Below are 10,655 nucleotides of genomic sequence, written 5' to 3'. Positions count from 1 at the left end.
ACCCACCCGTCACCACCGGGTCTAGTGTGTGACGTGGGAGGAAAGTGGAGGGAGGGGCAGAGCCCTGGGAGCAGATAGTAAACTGAGGCTCAGAGACTGCTTCAGGCGGGTCCTTGGCCACACATTTAAGGGGCACTCTCTCCCCTGGGACCCCAGCACGGGCCCTGGACGGGAGCCTGGGCAAAGCAGCCCGGGGTCTCCCTGAACCAGTAGGGCCCTGCGCCAGCATCCCAGAGGTCCCTGTGGTCTGCATCTGTGGGTGCTGGGACCACAGCAGACCCAGCTCTGCAGGGCACGTGGGCTGGACCAGGGAGAAGAGGGAGAGGAGGCCAGGAGGGAGGGACGGCCCCCAGGCAACCTGAGACGGGCAAAGTTCATCAAGGAGCCCAACGAGGCTCCTAAGGAGGATGTGTTCCAGGCAGAGTCCCTGCAGGGCCCTGGGGGGCCTGGGGTGTGGCCAGGGAAGTGCAAATGGAGGGAGAAGCGGGGGTGGGGGGGGTGGGGGGGGGTCGCTCACAGGGGCTTGAAGGGCATGAGCGAAACCCACAGAGGCAGGTGCGGTGAGGGAACCCCTCTCTCTCTCTCACACACAACCTCCAACACACTGCTCCAGGACAGCACAGGCGCACCCAGGACCCCTCCACCCTGGTCCCCGGGCAGCTGGGCAGAGCACATGTACACACCCTCTGGGGTTTTTGTTTGTTTGTTTGTTTGTTTGTTTTTGGTTCCTGAGATTGAACTCAGGGGCACTCAACCACTGAGCCCCATCCCCAGCCCTTTTTTATATCTTATTTAGAGACAGGGTCTCACTGAGTTGCTTAGGGCCTCGCTAAGTTGCTGAGGCTGGCTTTGAGCTCACGATCCTCCTGCTCAGCCTCCTGAGCTGCTGGGATGACAGGTGTGCCCCACTGCATTTAGCCACCCACCCTCCTTTTTTGATCCACTGGGACACCCTCTCTTCCTCCCAGATTCTACCCATCCCTCAGAACCCCCCTCCCCGCCACCTCTTCCAGGCAGCCAATGCTCACTTTCTGTTGGGAGGTTCCACCATGCAGGAGACAGAGCTCATGGTTTGAACCCTGCCTGGAGTTACTCATTCTCCACTCATGAAGCATCTGTCGGGGTCAAGCTCCCACCTGGTCACTGGAGATTGGAGAACTAATCCCCTCCGGCTGCAAATGCAGCTTAGTGGTAGAGCACTTATCCAGCTCGTGCAAGGCTGAGTTTAATCCTCAGTGCCACCAAATACAAAAATAAATAAAAGAATCGATGGGCCGGACACAGAATACAAAATGAATTTTTAAATGTCTGTAGTCCAGTTGTGGTGGTGTTCACCTGTAGTTCCAGCAACTCAGGAGGCTGAGGCAGGAGGACCACAAGTTTGAAACCAACCTGGGCAACTTAACAAGACCCTGTCTCAAAATATAAAAGAAAAAGGACTGGGAATGTGGCTTAGTGGCAAAACACCCCTAGGTTGAATCCCAGTGTCAGTAAATACATACATATATACAAAATACTCTTGGAAGGAGAGCTCAGTCTCGAGGAACGGGAGAGACAAGAGAGAAAGGGATTAAATGTTTCAGTTTCAAGAAGGCTAACACAAACTGACATTAGCCAAAAATTGAGGAAAAATGTGGGCTTCAGGCACAGCTTGATCTAGGACTTCCACTCATGACCTGAGGTCATTGTTTCTCTTCATTCCTCTGACAGGCATTGTCATTGCAGTGACAAGTGGCCCTCAGTTGCTCCAGGTTTACATATTCCCAATTCAGCAACACTAATCTACAGGACATATCTTTTCTCCCTATGAATCCCACACCTGAGGAGACTTAGGTCATGCTGTTTGACGTCCCCGGAGACACACAGGCCAACAATCAGACCAAACCAGTTAGGAAGGAGGAAGAAGGCAACAAGGTGGCGAGGACGTCCCAAGTTCATGACAGCATTAAACCCAAGCAGAAGGGAAGCGATGGCAAAGGCCCAATGGCTGGACCGTGCCATCAGGAACGGGGACAATGAGCCCATTTTTGCCTTCAAGACTAACCGATGGGAGGGATGCAACAGGAGACATAGTCACCCCATCATCAAGGACTAAAAGCCCTTTAGCAGCTAAGAAATTAGGTGGTGTCTGAGCCGGGGGCGGGGGCGCACAGCCGTAATCCTAGCAGCTTGGGAGGCTGAAGCAGGAGGATCCCAAGTTCAAAGCCAGCCTCCTCAAAAACGAGGCCCTGTCTCTAAATAAAATATAAGATAGGGCTGGGGGTGTGGCTCCGTGGTTAAGCACCCCTGGGTTCAATCCCTGGTACCAGAAACAAAAGAAATCAGGTGGCGTTTGAGGCAACAGGGAGTCATGCATGGGGGGGGGGACGGTCACAGAGGAGGGACAGGGGCCTTATCAAATTGCAGCTCAGTGGTTCAGTGCCCCTGGGTTCGGGGACCTGTAGTGTGACCCCTCGGGTGGGGCCTGGCTTGGAGCAGGTGGACCCGGCGGCCCGCTGGAGGCGGGCAGGGGGCCTGGAGAGGAGGCAGGTGCAACTGTTGGGCAGAAAGGGATGACAGCTTGGGCCTGCGCGGTTGCCATGGGAACAACAAGACGCGCGTGGGCTGGAGGGATGCTTTGGAGGCCGGGTGCTGGGACAGTCCTTGGTGATGGAGGGAGAGGGGGGGAGGACCAAAGGGCATCAAGATGCTGCTCAGGCGTCCAGGACCACGAGGGTGGGAGGTGGGAGGCAGGACGGCACATGCAGGGCCCCTCAGAGCTGAGCTGACCACCCCCCCCCAAGCCACTGATGGCCGGGACAGCTGCCCGACATTGTGGAGGTGCTGCTTCTGTTTTTCTGTTATTTTTCGGTGCTGAGCACCCCCCACTGAGCTGCCTCCAGCCCCTGGGGACGAACTTCAGGCCACTGAGCTGTATACTTAAAAACTCCTAAGTCTCGGTTTTTCAGTCTGGTTTGAAGTCAGCTCCTGCCTAGCACATGCACAACGAATAAATAAATCACCAAAATGGCAAATTGTCATGTTATATAATCATCCCAAAATATCAGTCAGGCACTGGTCCCCAGACCCCCCATGGATACCGAAATTCACAGATGCTCCAATCCCTGATAGAAAACGGTACAGTGTTTGCATAGAGCCTCTCCACATCTTCCTGCACACTTTATTTTATTTTTGTGTGATACTAGGAATGGAACCCAGGAGGATGCTACCACTGAGCTATACTCCCAGCCCTTTTCTATCTATCTGTCTGTCTGTCTGTCTATCTATCTATCTATCTATCTATTTAGACAGGGTCTCACTAAGTTGCTGAGGCTGGCCTCAGACTTGCAATCCTCCTGCCTCAGTCTCCTGAGTCGCTGCACTTACAGGCCTGCGCCACTGCACCTGGCTTCTCCAGTAGACTTTAGGTCATCTCTAGGTGCCTTAGAATACTAATAGAATGTGAATGCTGTGTACATAGATGTTAGACTATATTGTTTAGGGAATAAGGATAAGTGGAAAGTCTATATATGTTCAATACGGGTGCCAATTTAAAAAAAAAAAAGCAAAAACAAAAACTTTTTTTTTAGTTTTGATGGACCTTCGTTTATTTATAAGCGGTACCAAGAATTGAACCCAGTACCTCACACACGCAAGGCAAGTGCTCGACTAGTGAGCCACAAATCCAGCCCCCAAATGCAAATTTTTCAAAATATTTATTTATTCATGTATCTTTAGTTTTAGGTGGATTCATTAGTTTTGTTTTTATGTGGTGCCGAGGATCGAACCCAGGGCCTCATGCATGCTAGGCGAGCGCGCTACCACTGAGCCACCACCCCAGCCCCACAAATGCAAATTTGTAAAATCAATTTTTAGTTATAGATGGACACATGCTAGGCAAGCACTCTACCACTGAGCTATAACCCCAGCAGAGACAATTTTTTTTACAAAGATTTTTGATCCACAGTTGGTTGAATCCATGGATTTAGAATATATAGAGCTAGAGGAATGACTGTGTATTTTACCACAATTTAAAAAAAAATATGGGGCTGGGGATGTGGCTCAAGCGGTAGCGTGCTCGCCTGGCATGCATGCGGCCCGGGTTTGATCCTCAGCACCACATACAAACAAAGATGTTGTGTCTGCTAAAAAAATTTTTAAAAAATAAATATTAAAATTCTCTCTCTCTTTAAAAAAAAAAAGAGGCACCAGGCACAGTGGTGTACACCTGTCATGTCAGCAACTTAAAAGGCTAAGGCAGGAGGATCCCAAGTTTGAGGTTAGCCTGGGCAACTTAGTAAGATCCTGTCTCAAAATCAATTTTAAAAGGGCTGGGGTTGTGACTCAGGGGTAGAACACTCCTGGATTCAATTATCAGAATTGAAGAAGAAGGAGAAGGAGAAGGAGAAGAAGAAGAAGAAAGCTATAAACTGTTAAGACAGTATTACAACAGCAACATCTATCAGTAACTCATGGTTGGTTGTCCACACACCAATTAAGAACAAATTGAGGGGCTGAGGTTGTGGCTCAGTGGTAGGGCGCTTGCCTAGCACGTGCAGGACCCTGAGTTGGATCCTCAGCACCACATAAAAATAAGTAAACAAAATAAAGGTATTTGTCCATCTACAACTAAAAAAATACATATTAAAAAAAAAAAAAGAACAAATTGAGCCAAGCAGTGGTGCACACCTGGAATCCCAGTGGCTTGGGAGGCTGAGGCAGGAGGATCATGAGCGCAAAGCCAGCCTCAACAAAAGCAAGGTGCTAAGCAACTCAGTGAGACCTTGACCCTGTATATAAATAAATAAAATTCAAAATAAGTACAAAAGAGGGCTGGGGATGTGGCTCAGTGGTCGAGTGTCCCTGAGTTCAATCCCCGTACCCCGCTCCCCAAAACAAAGAACAAATTGAAATTGGCACAGTGGTGCATGCCCGTGATCCCAGCATCTTGGGAGGCTGAGGCAGGTGGATGGCAAGTTCAAGACCAGCCTCAGCAGCTTAGTGAGGCAACCTAGTGAGATCCTGTCTCAATAAAAAATAGAAACGGCTGGGGATGTGGCTCAGTGGTAGAGCGCACCTGGGCTTAATACACAGTACCACACACAGAGAAAAATCTCACTTCTACCAATCACATACCCAGGCAGTTGTAGGTGATGGGTTCCTAACATTTCCATCATCAAAGAAAGATCTACCAAGTGGTGCTGGGCCGGCTTCCTTCTCAACTCTGCCCAGGTGTCATTTCCTGGGTGACTTTCCTTGGATTGCTAAAATCTCATATGGGGCCCCAAATGACAACCGGGGCCCATGTTGAATTGATATTCACGTACCAGGCAGGGCCCCACAGCAAGCAACGCTCAGAACAGACAGAAAGATGATTCAGAAGAGTTATGATAAAGGCCACAGCCTGGGTAACTACTGGGAATGTGTGGCATGCAGGGTGAGCGGGAATAGGAGCTGTCCCCATGCCCAGGCTGAAGACCCCCAGACACAGAATAGAAAGTGGGCTGCCCAGCCAAGCTGTGATTTTCTTTAATTTATTAATTTAATTTAGTTTTGAGATAGTCTTACTAAGTTGCCCAAGCTGGCCTCCGACTTGTGATCCTCCTGCCTCAGCCTCCTGAGGAGCTGGGATTACAGATCTGCACCACTACTCCCAGCCAGAGCTGTAGTCTGGGATCTGGGGATGCCAGGAGGGACACCACCTGTTCTCTCCTCATCCCCCACCAGCAAGGGAAGGCAGAGGACCCAAGTGAATCTACCTTCTAGGACACAGGGCCGGATGAAGGGAAGAGGAGCTGACACCCAGTCCTGGGCTCCTTCTGACTTGCTTTCTGGCTGCCATTGCTCTCCCACCATCCCCCACGGTCCATCAGTCAACCTGGGGCCCTGGAAACCTCCCCCACCACTGCCTGTGAGCCAGGACCGGGTCCTTTATCCCACACCTTGTTAGGGGCTAGGGCCAGCACCAGCCAGGAATCTCAACAGAGACCAACGCCAGTCCACTGAAGCTACAGGGGTCATCTGGAAGGATCTGGGGAAATCTGCAGATTTTTTTTTTTTTGGTTGATTGTATTTTGGTTCTCTCTATTTTAGTTGTAGATGGACACAACATCTTTATTTTATTATTTTATCTTTATGTGGTGCTGAGGATCGAACCCAGGGCCTCACGCATGCTGGGCAAGTGCTCTACCACTGAGCCCCAGCCCAGCCCAGCCCTGTATCTTTGGGTTTTAAGCAGGATGTGCCCATACCAAGGTGAAGACACCCCTACCCTTCATGAGTCCTCCCGGATGCAGGAAAAGGCCACATTGGGTGTCCTCAGGGGAGGGCATAGACAGTGCCCTGAGACTCTCCCCAGTGGACAGGAACTCTGTCCCTCCAAGAAAGGGGCATGGAAGCCAGATGGTCACATCACCAGGCAGCCTCTTCAAGATGTCTCACAGGGACCCTGGGGCCTAGGAAGGGGCGCTTGTCTACCCAGACCAGGCAGGTGACTGGAGCCACTTTCTCAGGGCCATGCCTTCACTGGGAGTGCAATCTGCACCAGGCAGCAGGAGAAGGCAGCTGGTTTGTGGCCCTCTTGCCCGTGAAAACTTCCAGGGACTTTTCTTGTGTCAGAAAGGGCACAGCGGGCAGGGGACATGGCCACGCTCAGGCCACTTCTCCCAGAGCACACAGACAGAAGCAGGCTCAGTCCAAGGTCCTTTATATACATGGTTTATTCCTCTCCAGCCCCAGTCACCCCTCTCCACGTCCTCCCTCCCTCTCTTGGGGGGCTGGGTCTCCAAGAATAGGGAGGGGAAGAAGGGAGAAGCCCTGATAGGAAGTGGCTCCCCTTAGCCCTCAGCCCCCCAGAGAGGGGAGAGAGAAAGAAGAAAGGTGACACAAAACGGGTTCAAATACTCAGAAAGCCACACGATGAAGGACAAGAAGAGCACACCCCAAAGAAGCAGGATGGAGGAACGGGGCCAGGCCACCCCACCCAGCCAGGCATCGTGCCCCAGGACCTGGTGGAGAGAGGGATGGGACTGGGGGAGAGAAGGATCGGAGGTGGGGAAGCCCAAGGACGGTCCCACGCTGACCTTGGACTCCCAGGCGCAGGGCAAGCGAGGCCAGAAGGGCCTCTGAACGTGGCAATGCTCGGGCCAACCGAGGCCTACAGCTTGGTCAGGTCCAGCTTCAGCTTGTAGGGCGGGGGGCTGTCCTCACAGGTGTGTGATGGCGGAGGGTAGAGGGGCCAGTCTGGCTCCACCATGAAGCCCTTGTGCTGCTCCAGGGTCAGGGGCTAAGGCAAGAAGGGCTCCTGAGTGCCCCAGCTAGCCAGGGCCTCGCCGCCAGGAGAGGATGGCCCAATCTAGAACCAGGGAACAGTCCCTCTGCCACCCTCCTGCCCCTGGCCCCGCCCACCTGGAACTTGAGGTGCTGGCCTGGTGCGGTCACCAGGGTGGAGCAACTCAGCCACAGCATCACCAGCACAGACAGGAAGAGGCAGCAGGCCAGGATCCAGCGAGGCAGCCCCGAGCGCCTGTCCCACCCCACAGGCACCGCTCAGAGGTGGCTGCAGGGCTCAGGGAGAACCTCTCCTCTGCTCCCACCTCCAGCCCACCCCCAGGGTCCTGCCACCCACCGGGACATGCAACTGAGGAAATCGTTGTCCTGCGGCTCTTCAGACTCCACCTTGACCTTGCTGCTGGTCTTGACGCGTATCTTGGCCTTTCTCACCTTGTCCAGGGGGCCCACCGGGTCTGAGAGAGAGGTCATTTCTCAGGGACCCCCAGGCCTCCACCAAGAGATCATGAGTGAAGAAGGGAGGCCAGGGCCTGGGGCAGTAGGACATGGAGTTCTGGAATGGAGATCAGAACCCTGGAGATGGGCCATAGAACCGGAAGGATGGACCAAGGAGGCCTGGAGATGAATCAAGGAATCCTTGGAAGTGGACCAAGGAACCCTGGAGATGGACCCTGGGAGGTAGACCATGGAACCCTGGGAGATGGACCAAGGAGGGCTGATGATGGACCCTGGGAAATGGACCATGGAACCCTGAGGGATGGATGAAGGAACCCTGGAGATACAAGGAACCATGGAGATGGACCCTGAGACCCTGGGAGAGGGACTGTGAAACCCAGGAACTGAGGATGGGAATCCCGATCCTATAAGGCTCTCTTGCCAATCGGAATCCTGTGACAGTGGGGGACAAAGCACTGGTGCAGTTGAGCCTTACCCACTTACCCACGTGCACCTCCAAAGCCTCAGGGTGAGATCCCCTCCAGGTCACCTCCACTCGCTGCAGACGGCCCCCCTGGAACCCAAGGCTCTCGACTACAGGCTGGGTCTGGGTCGAGAATAAGACAGCACAGAGAGGTTGCTTCAAGGGCACCGTGAGCCCTGCAGGCACCTCGCTGGGTCCCACTTGGCTACAATGTCTCCTGCCAGGCTGATACCTAGTTCCATTAGGGGGAAGGTAGGGAGGATCCCACCCCACGGGCAGGGGGTTGATGCTACTCCCTGCTTTCTTGGACCCCTCCACCTGCCTAAGTACCATCCTTCAGTTCATGAAATAGCAAGGTGACTCAGGACAAGCCAACAGAATAACAAACTGGCTGGTATGGTCAAATGACCCCGCCAGGACCAATCATAATAAATCCCAGCTCAGTAAAAACCCTAGAGGGGTTGTAGTCTAGAGCCTCCAGCACCCTCCCTGTGGTCAGGAGGGAAAGGCATGCCTGGAAATGAAGCCACTACAGAGGAAAGCTGAGTCAAGGGTGGAGTAAAACACTGAGCTCCTGGATCCAACTGTGCCTGAAGCTTTTCTCACCTTCGACTTTGCATGAGCCAAGAGTCAGTACATCCCACCTTTCACCCTGACCACCCACCTAGCACTCGTGGCCGCTTCTAGAGCTCTCACCTGGAACACCACCACCTTCCCATTGTCAGTCTGCAGGTAGTATGTCCAAGTGGAGGAGACGAAACCCTGGGCCGAGTTGACGAGGTCATTGCAGAGGGTGGAAAATAAGTCCAGGAGGGATAAGGCCCCACTAGGAGTTTCCAGGACCTTTCTCTGGTGAAGGGAGACCCAAACATGGAAATGTCAACAAAGAAGGGCATTAGCCCTTGGGAAGAGGGCTAGAGGAATTCTCTGTATTCAGATGTGGCTGAGTGGTTTGGGGCAACAAAGACTCCATCTAATAAATGTAGACTTTGCTCAGCATTTGGCTTGCAGTGTGCCCCAGGGGGACTGGATCGCCCTCTCTGACCCTTAAAATGGGGATGATTCTCTTCCCTCATGGGATGGCCACAAGAGTTCCATTAGGATGTCTGCCAAGCACCTGGCATAGCACAAGCTCCTAAGGAAGAGTAGCCACTATTACTAAAAATCTCATCCCTGTTATTATCATCATTAGTATTATTACTACTACTGTTTTGGTGCTGGGGATGGACCCCAGGGGCCTCTCCCTGCTAGGCAAGTGCTCTGCCACTGAGCCACGCCCCCATTCCATAATTATTCAAATGTGGATAGTGTCAAGGAGTCCTGAATGGGTAGGGGACATTGCAGTTTTCTTTTCTGAACAGTAGAAATCTGGAGGGGGAGAGCAATGTGGGTGAAGGGGGAGACTTTCTGGGGAGTTCTAGTCTGCGAGTCTCTGGCTGTGTCACATGTCTTCTCGAGCCTCAGTTTCCCCGGATGGGGTGATGCATCACCTTATTGAAAGACTAGGACAGGTTTTTTTTGGGGAGGGAAGGGGTACTGGATTGAACTCAGGGGCACTCAACATCCCCAGTCCTGTTTTGTATTTTATTTAGAGACAGGGTCTCACTGAGTTGCTTAGGTGCCTCACTTTTGCTGAGGCTGGCTTTGAACTCATGATCCTTCTGCCTCAGCCTCCGGAGCCGCACCTAGGAGAGTTTTTACCGCCCCCAGTTGTGCGTGTGCTTGGGAGCGCAGGCCTCCCTGAACCTCAGCTCTAAGCCCCTCTAGATGACAATGGCTACCTTTTTGTCACAGGAAAACTGCTTCGACCAGCACCAGGTAACTCTGGTAGCCTGGTGGCAGCCACAAGCCGTGGTGGCATCAATCTTGACTTTTGCACAGTCCTAACTGTGTGACCTGGGCAGTTGCTCCTTGGGCCATCAAATGAGGGTGACAGTCTGCTGCTTCTGAGTGGCTTGAGGAATTTGGGACAGGCTACAGTAGGCCTGGAGCTATATAAATATTTGATGAACGGTGACTATTGTCTGCCACTTACAGCCACTTACTCCTAGGAAGGTGGGGGGGGGGAGCAGAGGAGGAGGGGCGATAAGTTCCGTGTCACAGAGTTTACAACTGAGGTTGGAGACATGACAGGGCTCAGTTGAGGTCACCTAGTAGGCCTAGAATGGAACCCGGATGTAGGTTCAGATGACCGGGTGCGTCCAGGAGCCGGACTGGGAGGGAGCCCACCTTCTGCTCCAGCTGAAGATCCTGCTCCGGCTCAGGGGACTGGCTCCAGCAGCCCTCGCGGCAGGCCCGCTGCTCCGTCTCCTTCACGTAGGCTTCCACACAGGCTGCAGGGGTGGGAGGCGTGACCCGAGCGGCCATTCCCAGGCCACCTCTCCCCACCCTGGCCCAGCTGGCCAGCCCCGCCGACCCTCACCTGCTTCGCATTCAGTCTGGGTGGCGTTGGGCTTGGAGCTCTTGG

The 10,655-nt window shown here is 53.2% G+C and overlaps 1 protein-coding gene across 1 annotated transcript; it reads right to left on the bottom strand.

The window, feature by feature from the left end:
- Positions 1-6,680: 6,680 nt before the first annotated feature.
- Tmem59l (transmembrane protein 59 like) lies at positions 6,681-10,653 on the bottom strand (the record flags this gene model as incomplete). Its single annotated transcript, XM_015488904.2, has 7 exons — positions 6,681-7,264; positions 7,387-7,504; positions 7,607-7,724; positions 8,209-8,311; positions 8,885-9,037; positions 10,418-10,521; positions 10,611-10,653. Coding segments are annotated over 7 exons (768 nt in total), but the record flags the coding sequence as incomplete, so codon positions are not given.
- Positions 10,654-10,655: the final 2 nt, after the last annotated feature.

Source organism: Marmota marmota, unplaced genomic scaffold (genome assembly GCF_001458135.2).
Source record: "Marmota marmota marmota unplaced genomic scaffold, marMar, whole genome shotgun sequence".
Lineage (NCBI taxonomy): Eukaryota > Metazoa > Chordata > Mammalia > Rodentia > Sciuridae > Marmota > Marmota marmota.
Note: the sequence above shows the minus strand (reverse complement) of the source record. Positions and strands in the feature narration are given on the sequence as shown.